A 25,786-nucleotide genomic window follows, 5' to 3' on the forward strand; every position below is an offset into this window, starting at 1 on the left:
AAGTGCAACCCTAAACGCAGCAAGCACACAGTGACACACTTGGATTAAGTATGCCATCCCCTCAAACCCATGGGGAATAACAGCGCTTTTTGAAACTCAAGTGATTTGCTTTGAAAAGCGAAAACATCCCTGGAATGTGGAATGCTTTTGTAAAGTTTGACAATTCGCAGTTCAGTGTCATCATATTTTTTTTTATCAACTTCATGTAGTTTATTGTTGAATATTTTTCTTTCATTTTTAGATTGTACAATCTACCATGAAGCACCAAAAACAAATTCCAAAAACAAAAGTCATAGTTTATGTTAGGGGTGTGCCAAAAATGTCGATTAATGTTGTACGCGATTTGGCCACTTGGGGGCAGTGCGGTTCCACGCATTAGGTTGTAGCCACATTGGAGAGTAGAAGGAAAAAGTCACGATCAAGTTATTCCAATAAAAGTAGTTTTTTTTTTTAGCGTAGGAAGAGCATATGCCGGTGAGTAATGGTGAGATGCTTCTCTGTATACTTTCCTGAAGTTTTGTATATAAATAGTCGTTCTTTTGAATGATAAAAGTGCCGCGAGTAGTGCGCTAATTAGCATTAGCGATTCAGGCTGGAGTAGATCATGACGATTCTTTGCACATCTATAAATTGAAGCAGAAATTGTCAATCAAATCATTTTGAATCATTTGGAATTGAAAATCGATTCTCAAAAATCAAAATGGAATTGAATTGTGAGCCCTAATTTATGTATTATATAGAAAATACAGTGGTCCCTCGCTACTTCGCGGTTCACTTATCACGGATTTGCGGATTTGTATTTGGGTCCAAAATTCATACATTACAAATTCATATTGGGTTGTACCTCGATATTTCACGGGTTTTTCAGAGATTACAATAAATGGCTTGCTGACTGGATTATTATTATCATTATTTTTTAAATGAGACGGGGCATGCGTAAAAGTGAGACAAAAAAATCGGGACACACGGCTCAAACCGGGACTGTCATGTTTAAACCGGGATGTCTGGTTGGTCATTTATGTACTTTACAGCGACTCAAGTAACACACAAAATGTCATAAAAGCACAAGCAGTCAAATTCAAACCATAAAGTTCCAGAAAAGGACAACATATTCAAATATAAATCCTAAGTGGAGGAAAAGAAGTCCCCTGTTCTACACCGGCGAGTAAAGTGAGGTGGGAGTTTTGGGAACACAGCGTGCTAGTGATCCTTCAGCCAGCTGTCTTCCCTCCTCTCTAGTCTCTCTATTAGTTAACCCTGAGAAAAGGGAAAGCCTTGGTGTTCAGTTCCCGAGAGGAAGAACAATGCCTGCTTTATTCCTGCATTCATTCAGGCAGGTCAAGGCTCACATCAAAGTGCTTTCATTAGCTGACGTGCATTATCGGAAGCAAGACTGATTCGATTCTAACATGAAGATCCCCCATTGGTATCATTTTGTGCACATTAATTCACTACTATGGACAGGTATGGTTGAGCTAACATGGATCCAGCGTCAGACTTGTCTCAAGATGCTACGCTAGTTGGTTTGCTAGCGCTCGAGTCAAGTGCGTGGTGTCATTTAATATTTCCCAGTGATACTTTAATCCCACTCTTAACTAGTCATGGATGCCAATCACCCTGGACGTTCAACTGTCATGTAACATTTGTGAAACAATCACAGAAACAGAGGCTGGTCTCATTTCTACTCCGGTTGAAGTCCTGACAGTTTTTCTTTATGTGATAATTGAGTTTCAGGGTGTCAATGAAGCTTTTTATGCCCGGTAATTGTAGCGCATATTTTACGAGTACTCAATGAGACATTTTCACGAAGAATGGCCGAGTGTCACAGTGGACGGGCTTTGCAATGAAGAGACGGAAGATTGAATTTGAGATACTTTTAAGCACCGCTGCCTTTGACTACAGTAAGAAAGCACCCGTGCGATAATATAGCGAGAAACGTAATGACTCTTTACTCATCCCTGAGTCACTGAAATTTCACTGTTGCTATCTTAGGGTACATTCTACCAGCCTGAGAGCAAAAATAGACCTCATTCACCAAGTATGATTGATAATGATTACTGATGATTCGTATGACCCTGGCACATTGGTGTACCTCAATGCTTTGACTTGCAGTCGTGAAGAAACTAAAATAGGGCATGATTATTTCCGAATGCCTTAAAAGTAGAGATAGACCGATGTGTTTTTTTCACGGCTGACACTGATGCAGATTATTAGTAGTCAAGGAGGTTGATAACATATATTTGAAGCCGATATTTATTTTCAGTAAAAATGGGGGAAGAGGGATACTAGCGTAAAAAATAAAAATAAAATACAAATGCCATTCTTGACAGTTGTAATGTCTTAAAGCATGTTTATTGAACAATCTTTCAGACTTTTTAAAATGAAGTGTTTTTTTTTTTTATCTCAGACAATTGACATCCTTTTAAATTTCTAACAAAACGTTCAGGGATCTCCCAAGGTTATCAGTACAACTTAAAAAGTTAAATGGAAACTTCAACAAGTAAATACCGTAGCTCTCTATAGTTTTCAACAGTAAATATATTTTAAATGACCTGAAATCTTAAACTTTCACATTTCTTTGTTTTCATGTCAAACGAAAACAAAAGTTACAGAAGGTTCCCAGGGTCAGTAGCATCTTTTATAAATTTAACTAAAAATAAATAGCTCCCTGAGATTAACTCATTCGCTCCCAAAAACGTATAAAAACTTTCTATTTTAAATATTGCCATGGTCCCAAAAACATATTTACATAGTTTTTGTTTTGTTTTTATGTTAGAGTATACATAAGTCTTTGATGCAGCCTCTGAACTGAAGAGAACGCTTAAAGCAATGGTAGTTATTAGGAAAGCGGCCTGCAGGTGGCAGCAGAGTATAAGAGATCAACCAGGGCCATGTTGCAAAAAGGCTCCTTTCTCCAGTGTTTTAAACTGATTTGTGAATAATGATGACATTTAGCTATATTCTAATGCTAATTGCTGCAAAACGGAAACAGATACATATATACTTTTTTTCCCTTTATAAGACTCTGTATTTTTTTAGAATAGAACGTGTTTCAGTCAGTAATGGGGTTTCAATCTAAAAGTTTTTTCCTGATGAAAAAAAAGAGACAAATTTTTCTTTTGGTAGGTTCCATGTTTTTATAGCGATAGAACAAAATATTCTGTGGGCCTTGCAAAATCAGTCAAAATCCAGTAAAACAGTTGGGAGCAAAGGGAGTTGTTTTAAAATGGCTGGGAGTGAACGAGTTAAAATGGTTTTAGATTTAATTTATATCGGCCACCAGATTTAAAAAAAAAAAAAAAAGAGGCAGATACCGATATTCGTCTAAATGCCCAATATCGGCGCCGATAATCTGCCTGGATTCGAAAAGTGGAACAAGAGTTGGTGGGTACAACGTAAGAAGCGAATAAAACGAAAGTTACAGAGAAGTTTTGGTAACTTTTCTTCATGCTGGCTTTTGTTGTTTTATTTTGACTATCAATCATATATTTTTTTTTATAACTGATAACTCATAAAACGTATGCTGCTTCACATCTCAGCAGGCACAACAGTTCTCCAGTGAAATACTCTAACTTTATCCTTCTCAGGTGACAAATATAGACTGCACAGCAAGCCCATAAAACTGCTGTGAAGTTTGTAAAGGGGGAGGCTGAAATTAACGACATGAAACGGTCTAATGCCACGGCAGAGGGCAATGAATTATGCTTCCCCATTAAAGACATCTCTTCAATACAATAGAGTATGTCAGGTCCATCTGTGAAATCAAGATGTAAGAGTCACGCTACATGCGGACAGAGAAAGCTGGATCCAGCAGTAATTCTGCTCATTAATCACCTGTCTATAGAGCGTCCTCCAGGGAGCAGCACTGGTTTCTCGATGCTAATTACAGCAGTTGAAGGAGTGTTCTCTGCAGCAAATGCTCATCAGTAGCCATCTTATCCTTCTCCTGCCCTTCTCTTTTCATTCCAGTCATGGAAGGCATTAGATCGCCCTCACGTCTTCCTTCACCGCCCGAGCATGTTCCACTTCATCACGTGACCTTCTCTCCAGTTTTTTTGTTACTTGGCATGGTACACTTACAATGGACATTCCGTGTAACAAAGTAGTGTTAAAGTATGTAGTCCAAATCCAATTATCCTAGCACGCTGCAAAAAAAGTTTGTTTTTTTCCTATGGTGTAACTTGATGTGTTTTATTACTTTTCTAGTTTTTACTATTGTCATAAGCTTTATTCGGTAATAATACTTTTACTGCAGACACTGATGTTGTTGAGGCCTATTACTCTCTCTGGAAGTACTATGTCATGCAGGATCCTTAAAGGTCCTTTTCGTTTCTATACAGTGTAAGATAGGGTGACCAGATTTTCAAAATAAAAAAAACCAAGACTGAAAATCAAATATATAATAAATTCTCACCAGGAACTATTTATAACAAATGTAATCGCTGGTCAACCTGGTTGTGCTACCAGCTAATGCTAAATGCTATCTTGGTTGACTTTTTTTTTTGCTCAGTCCCAGCAACTATCGGAAGCTGGCTGTGTCGTTTACCATGCTACGGTCCAACATTGAAACATTAGAAATATGCCACCAGCAAACCGGCAACCACAACATTAGCCTAGTAGGACTACATTTCCTTAGATTCTTAAGACACGGAAGCAGGAAGTAGTTCTAGTTCCATTATGACGAAAACACACCTACTAGCGATTAAATGCGGATCAGAATGAGAACGCAAAGGTGAAAGCAAATAGGAAGGAATTGAACTTCATTTCATTCATTTTTAATTGGTTTAGCGTATGAATCACTATAGACAACTCTGTGATTGACGAATTTGACTTACACATCGCCCAAAACAATTCACTGCTGACAGGACTTAAAAAAAAACAAAAAAAACAACAACAAATGAGACGATGGGACTTGCGTTAAACGGGACGGTCCCTGATAATCCGCATTCATTAGTTTGAATTAAGACAAATCTGAATTTAGATCCTGTTGATTGGAATCAGCTTGTGTTGGAAGAGGGAAACCTAGACCGAAACCGACCGAGTTTGCCCACCCCTGTCTTAGAGGGTAAACTGTAATTATGCTTTGTGTTTTAACTTAAATGGAAATATGGAGATCACTTTTGTTGTTGGAATGTCATGTGCGTCAACAATGATGGAATTATAGTAATTAATGTAGCCATTAATGGCTATATGGATTGTCTGCTTTCACAATCCTAATAATTGTTTCTTCTTTGTTCACAGATGGAGATAACACCGGAACCTCATCCTGATGACGAGGGGACAAAAATAAGTGTAAGTCCAAAACCATTAAGCCAGTGCTTCTCAACATCCAATTATAATTTCAATCACAGTAGTAATTGGCAGAAATTGGACAATTTAGAAGTACTTGGATGCTTAAAGTTAAATGGTTGTGGGGGGGGGGGGGGGGGGTCATTCACTGCCCCTAGATTATTTTTCTGTTCTAATGATAAAGAGGGAGAGTATATAGCCACTTTCCAAGAAGCAGTACAGCTCAATTAAATTTGCCATGGTACAAAATGGTAATTTCTGCAAACTGTGATGTACGACTAACATCCTCCAAAAGGTATAAACTCACTCTTCATCAATATTCCAAATGCTGGATGTGCCTTGACCTAGGAAAATGTGAAACATATGGGAATCCGGTTAATTATGTAAACTGGCAAACAAACCTATGAACCGGCTTGTGACAATGCACAGCTGTAATCCCTTCAATGACAGCAGTCCAGACCAGTGCCCCCATCCTTTGGCATCACCTCATCAAAGGGTGGGCTGAGGCCAGCTTGGCCAGTAGAATAAAACGAACCATTTTAGTCAATTTGTCAACGTCACTTAACATTTGAATGTCGAAGCCCAAAAAACTGAAATTTCAAGCCTGTGCATTGGAAGGAGACAAAAAGTGGCTTGATGGTTATTTAGTGGAGGAAGTTATAATCTACAGTCCCATCTCATGTTCCGTACCAAGCCACCAAAACCTTTACTGGTGGTCAAAGACTATTTTGGACATCTCCCTACTTCTCAGTGGATTACATATACTGTAAAATTGATACAGACCATACAGACAAAATTTAATGATAAAGTCAGTATCTCGTTTTGTATCCTGACTCAGAGCAAAAATACCCAAACTCTCAAGAGAGAGATTCTTTTTTTTATTTAGAACACTGGTCTGATGATAATTTGAAGGGAAAACAGGTGAAATATTTTAATGAACTTATTCATGACCCAGATCCATTTTTAGCTTTCCTACAAGTGGCCTATTAGGTATCTTTCTCCTCTTCCATCAGATGCTTAATCACCAAGCATCTGTATTAGTCTCCACTCAGTAAATGAAGCTCTCATTGGCTCCAAAGTCCACCAAAATCTATTTTTAAGGAACGAGTCCCATCATTTGTCAATGGCTTCTGACAGTCAAGGATAAACTTGTACGGCTTACCAGAGTCTTAGCCCTGTACTAAATCCTTTCTAGGCGAGGAGCCATAAAAGAAAATATAAATAAAATGTCTACTGTAAATACAGCCTTGTGTCACCGTTGTTCCTCTACAGTTAAGCTGGCTCGACCTAGTTGCGCTGGTTCCTATCTGGGGGCGGGGCTACCGCTTGGATTTGGAGAATTTGGTCAATCGGCATTCACCAGTTGGTCCACTACGGCAAACATTTCGCAACTGCTGTGGAAATGTAATTTATTACCCAACTGCCATGATGCCAACAGATCTGCAGCAAGTACTGCTTGGGACTAGAACAACAAATCCTCCAACAATGACGACCATATTGGTCGTTTCATTATGCACCAAAATACGACCAAGTGTCTTGTATTGTAGTTTAGGGACCCATGGGGTTGTATTTGAAGGACTGTCTTGACTAAAAACATCCAACCCTCCATTTTCTATACCACCGTGTTTTGATCACTAGGAAATACTAGGACCTCAAGTTTGTTTTGTCCCACACACACACAAAACTTACTGTGGTGCACAGCAAAAATGCGTACACCATAACAGATTTGTCACAAACCTTTAGTTTCATTTCAGTATTCAACAACAGGCGAATCTAATCATTCATCAAACAAGCAGCCAGCTCGCAACTGACTGCAGAAGTGTTGCGGAGAGGGGGAGGAAAAAAAAAATCCCCTTCCCATTTCATGCTCTCAAAAATGGCACCGCATGGAAGACCTGAGAGAGACAATAATTTCCTTGCACACAATAAAGTGACAGCTACAGAAGACAGAAAAACATAGCAAAAGGAGAAAACAACTGAAAAGGATGGAATTGCAGTCATCTCGGAGGAATGGCATGCTTATGTGTCGCCCGCAAAAGGAAGCCTCTCCTAAAACCCAAGCACGGGAAGAAAAGAAAAAAAAGACCATTTAGCATCTGCCAGGTTCCATGCTGAAAATCTAAAGACTACTGGTTGTATATCCGACGTGATGAGAGCAAATTTCATTTTGTGGGAATCGAACCTTGTTTCCAAACTGTATTGCAAGGACGAGGATTTTACTGGCCAAGATGTCTTTGTACTTTCGATGTATTGTTCAAATGTTTATGTGTGCCGATATGTCCTGGTTCTTGTCTGGGATTGGCTGCCATCTTCGACTGCTCATCCGTATAATAATAATAATAGTTCAATATACTGGCTAAAGTAAGTCAACCATGGCGCTACTCTAATAAATAATACAGGATTCAATACTGTTTTGTAGTTTTTTCAACCCACCATGCCTGCTGATGTTGAAACAAAAACCTTTTATTGCTGTTAGATTACGCCTCTTAATGATTAGATAGGTGACTTGAGCTAGGCCGTGTCGCTGTGACCTGTCCTGGCATGGCGTCTTTCTATCTATCTGGCACACTTATCCAGTTGAAACCAGTTTTCATATGGGCCGGCGGTCAAGACAGTATGAGTAGAGACCATTTTGAATAGATTCGACTTTCTTCCGCATTCAGCAGAAAAGGCTCCGCAGGTGTGTACTTGATCCTTCTGGCATCCATTTCAACTGTTCAACTGTGAATATGCAGTCTCCTGGTTGTTATTATTAGTATAGCGAGCATTCAAGATAAAAGAACTAGTGAAAGTTCTCATCTAAACTTTACAACAATCAGTTTAACCCCTTAACTCAGGGTCCATTACACAAAAAGACAATCAGTGTGGCGAACAAACCAAACGGTCTAAATCAACACTTGGGAGGCAATTACTGACATAGAAACGGGAAGAAACAGAAACACCAAGGAAAATAAAACGGGGAAAAACGTCAGCTCAATTCCGACCACAACGCTACATGACCAAAATTGAAGAGTATTCGTTGGTGGAACATTGACCTCTGCAGAATTAGAGTTCATGTATGTGTGATTCAGTAAGGTGGCTCTAAATAAATGGCAACATAGCAACAAAATGATCTCAAATCATCAAAAGACCTATAAACAATTAACGGGATCCAACTAACTCAAGTAAGAACATAAATTTGAAAGATTCAACTTTATAACGATCTCAAGCAAATGTGTTGCATATGTGCAGGAAACAGGCAACTATATTAGGACCTCAGTGATGCTCAGATGCATGCAGAGAATACACAATGGCAACTGATTTTCTAACACCTTCTTCCGAAGGGGCTAATCAGCAGAATATACAGGCAGGGTATTATTAGCATAAAATGGCTTCCATTCAATTCAATCATCATCTTTTTCCTGCTCTAGTTCTAATATGCATGCTCTTTTCTTACTGGGCCACAAAATCATCTTCAGCATGGGCATCCGGGGAACTAAATATGTTCAAATAGGCAAGCGTAGGAAAGACGGAAAGTGTTCATTCACGGATGTTGTTAATTATTACCAATATTACAAAAACAATGACATTTGCCTTCTTCCGGTTACTCTTACAGACAGTCAAAGTGCAGGGCAACGATATCTCCCACAAGCTCCAGATCTCCAGAGTCAGCAAGAGTGATGAGGGCGTGTACGAGTGCCGTGTGACACAAGCCAACTACGGGGAGATTGTGGATTACAAAGCCCACGCTTGGCTGAGGGTCAACGCCTCCGCCAGAGCGAGGCGTCCATTGCAGCCTCCCAAGAAAAGCTCCCCCCTGCACCTGACAGACAAGAAACCAAGAAAGTCCGTTTCGTCTTTGGGCCAAGACAGCATGAGTTCAGATCAGAGGGTGGACTCCTCGTCTTCTTCTCACACATCCTCCAATACAGCGAAACACAGCCCCAGCTCAGGTATGTGAAGTATTTGTGACTCAACAATGGTGGGAACTGGGAAGGTTTACGCACATAACGTGAAATATGATTAATAATCAAAAAGGTAAGCACGCACACTGCCTATAAGGAAACAATCGTAGGTCGAAGTCACAGCGAGAGTCTTGATCAGGCTGAAGGGATAGTGTGCATAGGTGCAGAAAATAAGAACAAAGGGGGTCCTGTGTGGTCTGATGAATGCAGTTCATCCCAATTAAATCAGAGTGATTATTTATGTGCGTACACTCCAAATGAACTCGGACACCTCTGAAACGATACAAATTGAGATCTCCTCCACAGGTCTTTGGTTTGCATCATCGGTTCAGATTGAATTGGGCTTCTCTCCAATGTTAGCCTTTAAAATGGTAGATCACGATATTACTGGCATGCTGAATTAAAAACTGCAGTCAGTTCTTTCCTAGCACGGCAAGTTTTACTTACACTCCAGATAAGCAAAATTCCACTGATTAGCTGTAGAAAAACTAGTAAGAAAAGCTGATTATGATACTGTAAATCGATGCTGCTATGTGAAAAACACTTACCTCCATTTTTGGGATGTCTGCATTCAATTTCATCCCAAAAACATTTTTGTCCATTTTTGTATTTTTTATTTAAAAAAAAATATATATATAATAAAATTTTTACGTTTTGGGGATGTCAGCATTCAGTTTCATCCCCAAAAACATAAAAATGTAAAAAAAATAATAATAAATAATAATAAAAATGTAAAAAATGATGTGAAAAACGAATTTTTACGTTTTTGGGATGAAACTAAATGCAGACATCCCAAAAACATAAAAATGTAAAAAAAAAAATACAAATAAAAAAGACAAATTTAAATGTCTTTCACGTAATTTAAAAAATATATATTTTATTTTGGCATTTTTTTGTTTTGGGGATGAAACTGAATGCAGACATGCCAAAAAACGTAAAAATGTAAAAAAATAAATAAATAAAAAATAAGTGTTTTTCATGTAGCAGCGACAAAATGTAACATGGGCATGCATTTTGCTCAAAAAAATTACCAGTTTTGGATTCCTCACCCAAAAATTTGTTCAAAACAGCTGTCAGACCAAACTCAACAAAAATTGTGCTCCCCTAAATGGCAAATTTGTCAGACTGGCTGTTGTGCTGCTCAAGATAATGAGCTTGATTACATTTTTCCAGTAAGTGTACAATTACTATGACCCTTGTGAAAATTGTTGATTTTGCTTTGAGGGGGAATCAGGTTAAACGGGTCAGATTTTTGGGGGCAACTCATAATTGTGTGTATGACTTGTTTCTATTACCGGTAGTCTGCACTGTATGACTTCATCCACAATTTCATGTACTGCTCATCCTTGGCAAAGTAGACTGGAGCCTATTCCCGAGGAATTCAGGCCAGAAGTGTACACACTGGAGTAATTGCCAGTCAATCACAAGGCTTTCGGAGAAACACACAACTATTCCTTTTTTGATGTAGGTAGGATTTGTCACCCTATGAGGCAACAGTGCTAACCACAGATCCACTATACTGCCGTCAAAGTTGGGAAAATTAAGAGTTTCAACCTCCGCCTTGAGCGTCAAATACTAATGAACAAAATGTCCTTGTGTGTCTGAATGCGATGCGGTGAGCTTTCAACCCACACAAATGTAAATCCACTTTGGATCATTGCAATATTGTATATGCGGGATCTCAGAATTGTCAGTAGCACAAAAGCGATCCGCTACAAGGCAGACGCTTGCACTTGTAAACAATGAATCGAGCCGTTGTCTCGAACAGATGGCGAACACCACTTTTGAACAGACAAGATACAATGGCCATGACAAAATTGAATTATTTGACAAAAAGAGACATGAAACATAGTTATTCAATCCCAATATTTCTTTGTGTCTTCTATCTTTGTACAAGGCTGTTTTCATTAAGGTGGAGGTAATAGTTTTGTGCCTATTTTCTATTGTTATTGTAAAATCGTGTGAATAACATTCCTTTTTCCAAAAAAGAAAGAACAAAAAAAAATGGAGCTGAGAGCTATTTTGGCTGGTGATTAGTGTGAAGTGCTACCAGATTGATACACACCTCTGAAGTAATACATTTGCTCAGATTACATTTAACTCATTCACTCCCAGCCATTTTCACTGAAGCAACCCTCTTCGCTCCCAGCTGTTTTACAAAATGTTGACTGATATTGCAAGGCCCACAAAATATATTGTTCAATCGCTATAAAAACATGGAACCTATCAAAAAAAAGATTAGTCTCTTCTTTCATCAGGAAAATAAGTATATTTGTATCCGTTTCCGTTTTGCCGCAATTAGAATTAGAATATAGCCAAGTTTCAACATTTTGGTTGATCTCTTATACTCTGCTGCCACCTGATGGCCGTTTTTGTAATAACTACCATTGCTTTAAGCTTTCTCTTCAGTTCAGAGGCTGCATCAAAGCCGTCTGTATGCTCTAGCATTTAAAAAAACGTATAAATACGTCTTTGGAAGCATGGTCATATTTAAAATAGAACGTATTTATGTTTTTGGGAGCAAATTAGTTAATCAATGAATCATTGAGCTGAAGACACTGATCATGTTTATTTCTCACAATAATTGGGAGCAGTCTTAGAAACGCAAGCCCGATTTAAGGTGTACTGCTCCCAACTAAAACACGCAGTGGTGAACCAAATTGAATTGGTCCACTGGGTGGAAAAATGGCTTCTGTAATGATTTAAACTCACATATAATCCAAAAGTTACTTTCACATTTTACTGACAAATTAAAAGCAATATTGCCTTTTTATAGTCACATTTGCGGTTTGATTTTGTTCCTCGTCTGGAGCTGCCCCTTGTACTGCGATAGTCTACATTTTATCCTCAGGAGATTAAATTCTCATTACCTCCATATTTTTCATTCCTCTTCCTATCAAACTAATTTCAGTCATAATTTTACCAGCCCACCTTTAAATGCCAATCATTCTCCAAGCGGTCAGGCAGTTTAAACATTAAGTCAGTCACGCTGTGGGCACAGAACACCTCCTGCACCCGAAGCAAAACATAGATTATTACTGGACGATGGAAACAAGTTCAATAAACCGCAGGGCTGCAGTGTCGTAGATTATCAGCAACATTATGCTGACAACTCTGTTGCGGTGCATCGCTTGTGCTGTGTGTTTGACACTGATAAACGTGTCTCCGTGGGTTGCACACCCATGGCAGCCGTGGGCACCTTGGCTAGCAGCAAGAGACGTGTGACTATTAAGGTTGTTATCATGTCCCTGCTTGGGTTCTAGGAAGATGAGTGTCATTAAATGGACGACGTTCAAACTCAGTCTGTAAACAGTGTAGAACTTTTAAATGACAACGTGACATCTGGTCACCGTTTCCGCCCACAAGTGTCAGTTGTGGTCTGATTTGATATCTCCCTCCGTCGTTCCCTTCTTTCTTGATAAATCTCAGAGGGGACGACAGGAGAATGGAACCTTTTCTATATGTTCGCAGATGAGCCATCTTGCCAGTTAGAAATGCCACAGCTACTCAAAGCTGCCCATTTTTGTATTTGTCTTATACAATGTTGGCCTGTCATTTTTATCAATGCTATTAACTTGCACCTTGTGCCCGATACTGACTCTAGTCTACTATTAGTAAGCTCCATGACATCTTGTTGAACAAAGATGTGGTGGCTCACCCAGCAGATGTCCATAGAATTTTGCTACTTTTGTAGAATTTCTTTTCATTAGTATACTTTATACAAATGTTCTTGGCTTTGATCTAGTTCTTAAAAAGTTGATCTGGCGTTTTTGAAAACTTGATACAGTCTGCTAACTCATTTGCTCCCAAAAACGTATAAATATGTTCCATTTTAAATATGATCATGCAAGACTTATTTATACATTTTTTTAAATGTTTTTTTTTAATGCTAGAGTATAAAGAAGGCTTTGATGCAGCCTCTAAACTCAAGAAAATGCTTGAAGCAATGATAGTTATTACCAAAGCGGCCAGCATGTGGCAGCAGAGTATAAGAGATCAACCAGGGCCATGTTGCAAACAAGCTCATTTACCCACAGTTCTAAACAGATTTGTGAATAATGATGAAACTTAGCTATAATCTAATGCTAATTGCTGCAAAACGGAAACAGATATAAATATACATTTTTTCCTTTATGTGACTCTATTTCTTTAAAATAGAACGTGTTTCAGTCAGTAATGGGGTTCCCATCTAAAAGTTTCTAAATTCGCCTTTTAAAATACAGACAGCAAATTGGACCAATAAATATCAAGCCGTGAGCAGTCAGTAATCATTTAACCTCACAAGCCAGGTTGATAATTGTGATTCACTAAAGCGAGTTCTTCACATTATCAATCTGGGACTTCACTCGGCAGATCCCTTCGGGAAAGGAGGACCTTGCTTTACAATACTTCGAGCTGATTGGATGATGCGGCATCTTTGCACGTTTGTTTTGACCAATCAAGCGCACACAAAAAGCGCGAACATCTTTACCAGATACAAATGCACCAATACCTCTTCGCTGTTCAACATTCAACAAGGAGACGGTGAGTAATTCCCAAAAAACAGCCAAAATTTACATTTTCCTTTTATCGATACACTGAAAATTATGCAAAAATGTGTCGGCTCTGATTGGCTGTAAGCTAGCAAATCTCTGGCGTTGGGTGGAAACCTCATAAGACACAACTGAACAAATTTCACGTGTGGTTGTCATTTTTATGATTTTTTTTTTTCACCGTAATTTTGGCCCAACGCCAGCAAAATCCATACCAGCAAATAAAATGACATTATTGAATACACTCAGCACAGGAGAAGGTTGCTTTTTACTTCGACGTGATCCTGCTTGTATTATGAGTGTGTTGAGCAAGAGTCTGGATAGGCGTGAAACCTTGACTTACCTTGACACTAATTAAACTAGACCGCTGGGTGACAACGTTTGTGATTCGTACTAGCTTTGCCATCCTTGGCGATATTCCTCTTCCCATTTTAAGTTCATCACATGCCTCTTAATCATTGTTCCTGGCGCTAAACTTTTACAATAAGCCTCTTAATGTCTCAGTGTTGAATAGCTAGTGCAACTGTTTTATTTTATTTCAATGGGCAGCCATCCAGCCTCATAATAAAAAGCATAACCTTGTCAAATCCCTTCAATCTCTCCCATCTCCAAGTGCTGTCTCCTGTCGATACTAATAAATTGCTTCTGTTTAAATATGCAATAACGACAAAATGGAAGAAAATGTAATAATTTAAGCTTCAGCCCTCAGTACATCACAGAATCTGCACTCAACGATGAGACAAATTGATAAATATTTGCATCCAAGCGCGGTTTTCCTGCAGCTACAAATACCAATTTTGGAAGCAGCCAAAAATTAACAAACGGCCCTGCCAAGGAGACAGACTTCAAACAAGCCAGACAAGACAATTTACAACAAAGTCCGCCGACAATAAGGCAAACAATGCGAAGAGACACGCACCTCTTCAGCCAGCCAGGGATGATCAGGGACAGATCAAAGTGACTCCAAAACCGATCTGAGCTTCCCACTGAGGTGCTGGTGATTCACCTCATTGTCTCGTTGAGCCTGGTTGCCTCGCAGGCTTGAAATAGATATTTCACAGCACAGTCTCACTGAGCCAAAACATTTTGGCAAACTTGTGTTAGGTTAAGCAGAATACAATGAAAAGAGATCCAATCTTTTGCAGCCCAGCACACGCAGATTGCAGCTCTGACAGAGAGGTATATTTTGGAGTTTAGTCAAAAGGATTCCGTCAAATTGGACTTGTGTGCAGTACAATGCCAAACCCAACACCAGAAACGAGCATACCTTATATAACCTTTTTATCCTAGATGGCAATCATGAATATTTACTACCAGTGGGTCCAAACCTCTAGGGTCAGAAAATAAAGCCTATGTCGGTCGGCTGATAAACAGGTCAGAATCAAGAGGCGAAAATGTTAGCGCTGGGAAGCTGGAGAGGTGAACTTGACTGGCCTCGAAATTAATTCAAATGAATTAATGTGAAGAAGTTATGGACAAGTGTTTGATATAATCAGGCTTGGCATGCTTCCAGTGTGTGTGTGTGTTTTGCCCCCTTCTAATCCTAAATCCTTGCATGCAAATGTCAGATTTTAGTTTGTAAATGTTCTCACTGCTTCTCTTTCGTGACCCGGTAAGCGTACCAGACACTAAAGAAAATCGCCATTTAGAACAATGTGTCCATCTGACACAGGACTCTTGTGCATGTCAATAAAATATAAGTGCTGTTGGCAATGCTTTTTTTTTTCATCATTATTCACTAGGGGGTGTGAATTGCCTAGTACCTGACAATTTGATTCGTATCACGATTCATATGTCACAATTCGATTCGATACCGATTAATCCCGGTAGGAATCTATAAATTGATTATTGCGATTTTTTTTAACTCAAATTTAGAAAATACTAATCAGTAAACTTGTACATGTACACTGCAAGATTAGTATGAAAATGTATTTATTTATCTGAAAATTCTGGCTTATAACTGAGCCACTGCATTTAGCAAACAGGTTGCAGTCTGTTTCATGTTTGAACAGCACTGAAATGAAATATTAAGGCTTAATGTTCCATTAATATAACAGTCTTCCATGCTTAATGTGTGAATCTTAACCCTAAGTAAGACGTTTTGTTGAATATTCCCCAAAAAATTTATGTTTAAAAATCGATTCGGCCACATATCGAATCGATTTGAGAATTGCGCGCTGTAATATCGCGCTATATTGCCGAATCGATTTTTTCTAACACCCCTATTATTCACAAACCTTTTGAAAACACGGGGGAAAAGAGCTTGTTGCAATATGGCCCTATGGTTGATCTCTTATACTCTGCTGGTCGTTTGTGCAATAACGACCATTGCTTTAAGTGACCTCTTCAGGTCAGAGGCTGTATCAAAGCCTTCTGTACGCTCTATCATAAAAAAACATATAAATATATTTTTGGGACCATAGCAATATTAAAAATAGAATGTTTTTATAGGTTTTTGGGAGCAAATGACATTTTGTAGGGGTAACTGAATAACAGGAAACAGCCTTAAATGAATGCAAACGTGCCTTTTGTATAAACCATTTCAAAACACTCTTGCCTCTTGAACACACTTGGTAAACATCAGAACACGCTTGGTAAACATCAAATGATCGGCGCATATTCTGGTCTTTTTTTCTTCTTTTTATGATGTCACGTGCCACACTTAGCTTACAGGCTATATCTGCTACATCTTTGAACTAGCACCACTTCCTGATGCGAGACCAAGCCATCTTTTGAAATACTTTATGATAAAAACTGATGATTTCACTCATACTGAAACAGTGAAAATAGTAATTTATCATAAACACCATGTCAGTCTTGAAAATGACATTATATAGTTGTATTACAACTTAAGCTTTGCCACAATTTCAGTTCTAAAGTTACTATGTTGTCACATTTGTGCCCTCTTAGAAACACTCATGCAGAAAATCATTAGCATGTGATTTGCAATATTTCTGTTTCCAAACTTTTAAATTACATTGATAAATGCTGGAACTGCAGCCTAATGGACTAACGCTAATGAAGTAACGTTGAGCTACATTCGGAATGGAAAGAGCATTTGTAAGCTGCCTAAGCAGAACCATGTTAAAACTTTTAACTCAATTCCTCATAATATTGCCAGCCGTTTGACAGCATTTTGACTGATCTTTCAAGACCTACAGAATATTATTTTCTGTAACAATATAAAAACCTAAGTGGGTTGCCCAGGATAAGCATTTTTGATGCATGGTGGTCAATGATCACTTAAGAGAAACCAGTCTTCCCAAAGTGCTCATTCTTAAGCCCTTTTCACACTGCACTAGCTTGTTGTGAAAGAGTCACGTGGCAGCAAGCCCATATTTGGAAGTGTTGATGTAGCAACCTACCAGGAAGTGAAAACAAAGTTTGCCACTGGTTAGGCCACACCCCGACAAGATGAAAGCCCTGACTTTTCTTAATTTACCTCATTTTCACTGAAGCAACCCTCTTCGCTCCCGGCTGTTTTACTGAAATTTGACTGATTTTGCCAGGCCCACAGAAAATTGTGTTTTATTGCTATTAAAAAAAAACATGGAACCTACCAAAATAAAGATTAGAGTCTCTCCTTTCATCAGGAAAAACATTTTTTTATGTGCTCCCGTTTTCCAACAATTAGCATTAGAATATAGTTAAGTTTCATCATTATTTACAAGCCTGTTGAAAACACTGGGAAAAAGAGTTTGTTGCAACATGGCCCTGGATGATTTCTTATACTCTGCTGCCACATGCTGGCCCTTTTTTATAATAACTACCATTGCTTTAAGCAACCTCTTTAGGTCAGAAGTTGCATCTAACCCTTATGTATACTCTAGCATAAAAATAAAACATTAAAAAAACATAAATACGTTTTTGGGAGTGCAGGACAAAGTATTATATGTTTACATTTTGGGGATTGAATGAGTTAAAAAGAATGAGTAGGAAAAACTAATGCAAACTTGGATAGTTGCCTTAAATTGTGAATAAATCAGCCAAAATAACAATCTAGTCTGATGTCACGACGCGGCTGGAAGTCATCTTGCCGCGCCATGTTGCTCTGCGCCACTCCATTCCATGGTCCCTGCCCCTCACCACATACACAAAGAATGCTAAACGCAGTGTGAAAGGGGCTTTAGCGTGACAGCCTGTATGCGCATGAACGTGTGGCTAACTTCACCTTTGTGTTTCTTCTTTCCACAGGTACAAGAATATCAGCCTGCTACCGACTAGTTGTCATCCTTCTGGCTTATGGTTTGGTGAGGGAGACCTTGTTATAAAATGCAGAGGGGAAATGTATGAGGGAGGAACTGACTCGGTTGAAACCAGATCTCACATTCTCTCCGTTTGCTCTTAAAGTGAACAAGAGATTTGCTTGTTTTATGTCCTCCTACAACACTACCATGCGGACTTCACAGTATAGCCTCATTCCCCAGCCACTACTATTCTTGCACCGAGCACATTACTATTAGCTACTACGGTGAAAAATAAATAAATAAATAAATCAGCCTCCTTAGAATCAGATGGATTACCTTTTTTATAAAGGTCATCTTTACATCACCCGTGGTGCAATGCTCCAATGTGAAAATGGACTCCTGTTAGATAACTCACATGGAGGAATCTCTTTCTTATGGTTTCGCTGTTCCAGGTCATGTGTTCATTTGTCAAAATGAACAAGGAAAAATAAGAATCTATATTTGTGTTATAAATATATATATATATGAAATTATATATACATCTGTTTTATTTTACACACCTAGAGTTAATGTTTGTGCCGTATACATAGCTGACACGGATGGCTCACGCCTTTCATTGTGAATAGGCCCCTTCAACAACTAAAAAAAAAGAAGATAAAACTGAATTTCATTTTTGACTGTTGCCATTAGCCTTCATTTGTTTCATTTGTCTTTAAGCTGTTCAAATGATCTAGTGTGCATACATTTACATCTCGTTTGTGATACAAATGTGCATGCTTGTTGATCAAGGCTTAAAGGAAGAGGAGCGTACTCCATTATTTGAACATGAGTCAGCACTTGGAGTTCAGTGTTTCAGTATTTCAGATTTAGCTTTATTTCAATGTGCTAGCTTTGATGTGGAAAAAAAAAACATGTCTTTGCAATTTTTATTTGTATTGCACCCTCTGAATGAATAAAATGGATGTCACAATTCATGAATAATTCCCAGTATGTGACCACTGAAGAATTCCTTTAAGCTGACCAAAACTTTATAGTCAACGGAAGGATTTTTAAATTGTATGCCTTCCTGTGTGATGGATATCTCATTTCAAAGATAATTGGAGTACTTGGCCACTAGGAATAACTTCTGTATGTCTGGGTGAATTATGACAGTCTCATGAGCAAATATATTCTGTTTGGGAGGAGCAACTTCTTAATGTGATATCTAAAAAGTAATAAATGTCCCCAGAGAGTATTTATATACTGATCGCTTTGACAATCAGACACAAACAGGCCAAACTGTTTTGACACCAGATAATGATTTTAGCTGCATTTTAGACCACTTTCACATGATGTCAGACCACTTCCGCTATCGTCGTTTCTAGCTGTCAACAAATGAATATCAACATGTCAAATGAATGCTTTACTATTTACAAAAATCTATCTTTCGTTTTCCAGAGAGGTTTGCCTCAATAGGATCGCAGCTGACTTTAGTTGTCTGCGGTAGTGTGCAGTCTACTAGAGTCCCGCAGGGGTCAATCCCTGTCCCGTTGCTGTTCACCTTACACATTGTAGATTTTACGGGGAGTACAGAGAACTGATGTTGTGGAACGGAAATGGAAAGACCTCAAATCAATACAGAAGTTGGACACTGATTATGGGAAAAGACAAGTGGATCTTACACCAACTCGGGCGCTCACCTGAACAATAAACTGGACTCATCTGTAAATACTCTGTACACACAAAAAAAACAAGCTACAACAGGATGACCTTCTGATGACATGCATGACTCATCTGGGGCAACAGACATTTTTCAAGGAGTGGTTTGCTGGGGCGGTAGCACCTCAGCTGCTGACAAGGGGAAAATTGTGCAGGCTAATAACGAAGTCCAGCTCTGTCCTGGGACATATGGTGGATTCATTGCAAGAGAGTGGGGGAGAGATGAGGATGGTTGATGGACAACGACTCCCACTTAATGCAGGACACCATCAAAGCACTCAATAGCTGCTTCGGTGATGGACTCCTTCACCCCAAATGCTTGAAGGAGAGGTACGAAAGTTCCTTTCTTCCTGCTGCTGTATTTTTAGTAATCTTAATAATGCTACTTTCATCCTAATTTTACTTAAATACAATTGAGATTTTGGCCATATTCACGTCTAGCATTCGGCTCATATATTATTTTTTGAAAGTTGCCAAGGCTCTGCTGATAATTAATTTGGCCAAGTGTTTATTTCCTTTCTAACAGGTTGAAAATAGGCTATTTATTGAATTGTATACTTTTCTGCTACATAGAATGCTGCTAACTATTCTTGCTGCTGTTCACAATCACTGCTGTGTATAGAATATACTGTAGTATTTATTAACTACTGCTTTCATTCTCATTGTTGTAAATACGTACTTTGATTAGATTGATGCTTCTTTATCTTTGTGCCTCTATTGCCCACTTTGCTCATGCAAAAGCTGAATATACATGACTAATAAAAGCCCAGTTCTGTTTCATGATCTGATCTGCACACAAATGAAAGACCTTCCATTTCTAACAGGCTTTTAGCAAATTATTTCTTCTTTTTATTTTATCTTATCTCATCGATTCCTGGTTTTACTGCAGCTGAGATTTATTTTCAAATGAAGCGCGCTTTATGAATTAAATGTGAATGGCTGTTTATCTATTTGTGCCCTGCAATGGGCTGAGGAGTAGGCCAGGGTGCACCCCGCCTGTCACCCAAAGGCAGATGGGACGGGGACCAGCACACCCACAACCTATATACGGATAAGCAATATAAATGACAGACGATTTATTATTATTATTATTATTATTATTATATTGGATGATGATGATGGTGGTGATAATAATAAAAATAATAATAATAATAATGAACTTGCCACCTTTAGTTCGGCTCTTTATGTTGGTAAGTAAAACAAAAACAAAACAAACCATGTATAACCTCACCTTTCATTATTAATGTAGTTGCGTCTTTATTTTTATTCTCTTTTTTTGTTAGTTTTTTGTTTTTTACAGTGAAGCCAAACCCTGAAAGCGACAAGAGCGGAAGTGGTCTGACCTCATTCTGAAAAGGGTCAATGAACTAAATTACGCTGTTTTTGAGTTCCTACATCCGACATAATCAACCACAATGAACAGACTTTTTAAGCTCACAAAACACCGTAAAGCCAACCACGGGTTTAACAACGAAAATAACCAGTGTGATAATTGCCATGCAAGGAGATAAGCACATATTGTCCAGCTTGCTTGGAGCCCAACATTTAGATCAACGGTCATTTAGTTCCTGGTTAGTCAAATGGTGACGTTCATAAAATAACTCGTGGACTGTCGTTCCTTCTTTTCTTTTGAGTCTCTACTGAACTTGCGCTTACAAAGCAAAAGTTGAGCTACGCTCTCAAAGAGGAGGAGAAGGACATGAACTTGATTCAGCGCAGTGGTTCAAAGAGTGATAGTGTGTCAAGCTTTGCGATAACATCAGAGACGGCTGCTCATCAAGAGCCTTCTAGCCTGAGAGCATGATGTGTGGGCACTGAAGGGCAGGCCTACTTCATCTCTCGAATTCCAAACAGCTCCTCGGGGTTTTGTACAGTTACTATACTGTAGAATCACTGTCCAAACTTTACGGCGCTTGTAACAGATACTGTACATAAAGGCAGATTTTCAGCGTGGGGAACAGCATCATTTGAAAAATGTGCTTTGGAAATGGATTCAATGTAAAGAAAAATGTCTGTATAACATGTCAATTTGCATGGGGTTTTTTCCATTTGAAACATACCAGGCCAGTGATTTACTGTACTTGTAAAAATTGTGCCATGTACTCATTCAAGTGTTATCAATTGAAAGTGGGTTTTCATCTCTTAAAAATAAAATTGGGTAAGATGTATTTGAAAATATGTAAATTATGTATACAAACGTTAATCTGTAGTAAATCCCTTGATTATGGGCTCTAGGTACAGATGGACGACAAATAGCTGTTGAATTGGTAAATAAATGTATGTTACAGAGAGGCTTGTTCCAAAGCAGCTTGGTCTCTGTTACCAAAGATGGAAACCGCTTGTAGCTAAGTGTAACAGCTCAGGATGCCTTTTCTTCATCCGTTTTTCTGTTGTTGTTGTTTTTGTAATTAGATGTATTATTTTTTAATGTACTTCACTTCAATGTAATCTTGTCTGATAAGCTGTTCAGAGTTCTGATTATTCTCTTTAAATTTGGTGTTGTGTGTGGCATCTGTACTGAAACATTGCACCATTTTGTATTACAAAGGTACCTGACTAATATTCAAATAAATCATTTTCACAGGTGGAATTTAAACATCAAGGTTTCAGTCTGTTTGATATCGAACTGTGGCATTGTATGTGATGAGAAATGGAGTAAGTGTGGATAACAAAAGCAAAAACTACAATTTAAAATGTATGACTATTTTAACATTAAAAGTCAGCTAACAGTATTTAGAGAGAGAAAAATGCTGCCATCGCAAACCCGCAGAGATGGTATTGGCCAGGTGATGAGGAATGTCTGTTTTCCTCCAAATATAACACCAAAGAGTTCAATCGCTGTCTCATCAGACCGCAAAATTTTGTCTCTCGTGGTTTCATAGCCTCAGGTGCCTTTGGGAAAACTCTCGGCGGGCTTCCATGTTCCTTCTCCTAAGGAATGGTTTCCCTTAGGCCAATTTACCTTAGAGGCCTGATTGGTGGACCGTTGCCGAGATGGTTGTCCTTCTGGAAGGCTTTTCTCTTTCTGCAGAGAAATACTGGAGCTCTGACAGGTCCAAATTAGTCATTTCAATTAGAAATATGAAAAAGGTTTAACATGACTGATTGTCACCACTGGCCATTTTCCAAGCAACTGCGGTGGAAAAATAATTCACACTACAGTTTAATCTGTAAAGATAATCTTTTAGAGACATCCCGTTATCCGGCCTTTTGTGACTTTAATCGGAAAGGGAGGGAAAATGCTAAATCTGTCCCATTTGTCGGCATGTACCGTTTGTAACCGGCTTTATCAAACGGCATGGCATATCAGGAAGCGACATGTGTGCAAGGAGAGAGCTGATTTGAGGAGGCGCGAGGAGCACGGCAGAAGCAGGAGGAAAATGACAGCACAGGTGAAACTTGGAATGAGACAATGAGTGGACAGGGAGAAGGAAGTGACACGAGGAGAATATTAAAAAACAAATTAAAATGGTTATTCTTCATGACAACCCACCCCCCTCACATTTTTACAGTACAGCACACTTTTTTTCATTTTACCTCCATTTTAGGAATTATTATAAAATTACTGTATCAATGACTAAAGATGCAGCCATATTATTTTAACATTTTCCCCACTTTTATATTGAGTATGAAAACTTAAAAAATATCTATTTTATTGTACATTTAGAACAGATATAAAATTTGTGATTAATTGTGAGTTAACTATTCAAGTCTTGCGATTAATTACAATTAAAGCTTTTAATCACCTGACCCTCCTAATATAAATAAATAATAATTAAATAATTAGGACATTTTTAACTCAGATTCAGATTATTTTGTTGATCCCAAAAGGGGCAATTCCCCCACTCATCGCCCGTCGAAACAGAACGGGAAGCCTGGCAGGTCGCTTTTCAGCACCCCGAGGAGTTACTGTCATAATATCAATGACGACTTAAACAAAAAATCATTCAATGTACTTGAGATCCTCATGGAATAAAACATTTTCGTTCAACGTAATAATTGACAGTAATTGAAGATACTTAGTTTAACCAATCTTTATCTGACCACTTATTTGTATGCAGCTTGTTAGATAGCAATTTAGCTATTGTATATTGTAACTGACCAAACATTATTATTTTTTAGATCTTGAAACAAAATATATATTTCAATCCATAGAGCAAAGTAAAATAAAGACATACAACTGCAACATTACCCAAATCCAATTATTTTGTATTGGACATTTTTCTTTTTCAGTAATAAAAAAAGGCAAGCCAAGGCCTAACGAGCTTTTAGTTTATACATCCCTCAGGCATAAAAAGAAAAGCAATCTACCTCACAAACTGGTAGTATACGATACAATCTGTCTTCCTCTTTACTTACCAGACATCACAATATTGCAATCCAACCCCCCAAAAAAAGTGTATTTTGTCCTTCTGTCATCACCCTCTCTATATTACCTTCAAGGAAAGTTGTAGTGTAATTGTCTAATGCTATAATGCAGGCCAATTTCAACAAAGATGTTCTTCTTAGGGTTAGTTAGGCTAATTTGGGTAAATGATATGCAAGGTAAATCCAGATGATTCGCACTGAGGCTGCATTGTGGTGGGAAAAAATTGGGTGCATGCTTTATTCTTCGTGGCAGAGAATAACTACTGTCACATCATTGCACGAAAATTCCTCATCATTAAGATTCTAAAAAAAAGGGAACAAGGTATGTAGAGCTATAAACAACATCCTCTTATAGGTGCACTGTCTGCCCTGTCCAGTGTCCCACCCACTGCCCACTGCAGTGACCACAGAAAATAAAAAGAATATGGGAGGTAAACAACAGGAGCTATGGGAAGGGACGTAGGAAACAGCATGAGCGAGGGAGGAGAGAAGGTAAAAAAATCTAAGTTGCTCACCAACAAGCTTGAAGTAAGCGGACGGATCATCGCCGAGAATGACAGGAAGTCGCATGAGGATGAGGCAACTGGCTTCTGTCACATTCCGAGCCTGGTGGATTGAGGTGGATTGAGGAAGCAGAGAGGACATCACTCAATATGATATCTTCAACACTGAGTAAAGCGAAAGAGGCCAAAAGGGAACATCTGTCAGCCATTATTCAGGCTAATCGTCATAATTCATGTGTTCTATTTCAAAACTATTGATTCACATAAGTGGTGAGCTAGAAGGGGGTAATGTTAGGCAAACTGGTGAATTCAAAAAATAGTTTCTCAGTCCCAGGGTTTTTCCTGTGTACATAATTCAGAGGCGGCCACCTCCACAAAATGTGCTTGCCAACTCCAGCCTGAGCCACTGATATCACTCAACACAGCGCTCCAGCTGTGTTCATTGAGCGCATTTTAACTGCAGTTGCAGTGTTGCGCCATTATGGAGGCGCTATATCAACAGCAGTGCACTGGAAAGACCTGAAGCAACAACCGAAGAAGAAACGGCATTCTTTTTTTCCTTTTTTTTACTTTAGTGTATAGAAGAAGAAACAGATCATGGAGCAACCGTTGCACACGCCCATTTACTGGTTACGAGGAAGAGGTAGCGCGCTCCAGCCATCGCTAAAGTCATAAAAACACAGTATATACGATAAACATAATAGTGTTTTACAATAACGCTGAACTATCTTTACACTTAATATGTACTAGCGGATGAATTTTTAATGATTGTTGTTTTTAAAAAAAGGCCAAAATTATGGGAACTTTTCATATATAATTTATTCATATAATTTCTAGTCGTGAAATTATGATGATCGTAAAATGGCTGCAGGAGGGCGGCCCATAATGGTAGTGGTCATCGCCGCGAGGACCGGCACCTTAAAATAAGACTGGTATTGGTACCGATATGATACCTGGTATCGGTAGTCACCCATCATAGTCAGGGTGATACCACCTCTGCCTCAATTTGAGCCAGGAAAAACCTTGTTTAGCATTTTAGCTACATCCCCTGCTTTTGATTTAATTATTGAGCATTTTTATGTTTTTTTTTTCTTTTTCTAATTTTACGCAACCGTAAAGCGCTTTGAATTAACTTGTTTACGAATGATGTCTCTTCAATTCTCCCAGTTGTATCTGTTAGCTAATGCTTGCTAGCATAAAATGTTGGATTGCTAAACATAAAACCTGCCCCTCGAATTGACAAACTCGCAACAGTGCTTGTAGCA

General features: G+C 38.6%; 1 protein-coding gene and 1 long non-coding RNA gene across 9 annotated transcripts in view; one reads left to right on the forward strand and one right to left on the reverse strand.

Moving 5' to 3' along the window:
- Positions 1–22,246, forward strand: part of vstm2a (V-set and transmembrane domain containing 2A) — a 50,057-nt gene extending 27,811 nt beyond the window's left edge. Inside the window, exons 3-5 of the mRNA XM_086066298.1 lie at positions 5,242–5,292; positions 8,885–9,221; positions 17,960–22,246. Of these exons, the coding sequence (XP_085922424.1) occupies positions 5,242–5,292; positions 8,885–9,221; positions 17,960–18,036 (465 nt within the window). The 3' untranslated portion in view covers positions 18,037–22,246. The remainder of the gene's footprint in view (positions 1–5,241; positions 5,293–8,884; positions 9,222–17,959) is intronic.
- The window catches only part of LOC147155774 (uncharacterized), a 137,582-nt gene that overhangs the window by 56,099 nt on the left and 55,697 nt on the right, over positions 1–25,786 (reverse strand). For 5 of the 8 annotated variants that reach the window (XR_015092133.1, XR_015092139.1, XR_015092137.1 and 2 more), the window contains exon 3: positions 24,534–24,624. The exons of 1 other annotated variant lie outside the window; for it this stretch is intronic. This is a non-coding gene — a long non-coding RNA (uncharacterized LOC147155774). Of the gene's footprint in view, positions 1–17,936; positions 17,997–24,533; positions 24,687–25,786 lie in introns of those variants that run through there. 2 more of the 8 variants (XR_015092134.1, XR_015092136.1) reach the window with 2 other exon arrangements.

Source organism: Leptonotus elevatus, chromosome 21, assembly GCF_054856555.1.
Source record: "Leptonotus elevatus isolate MCC_2025b chromosome 21, RoL_Lele_1.0, whole genome shotgun sequence".
Taxonomy (NCBI): Eukaryota; Metazoa; Chordata; class Actinopteri; order Syngnathiformes; family Syngnathidae; genus Leptonotus; species Leptonotus elevatus.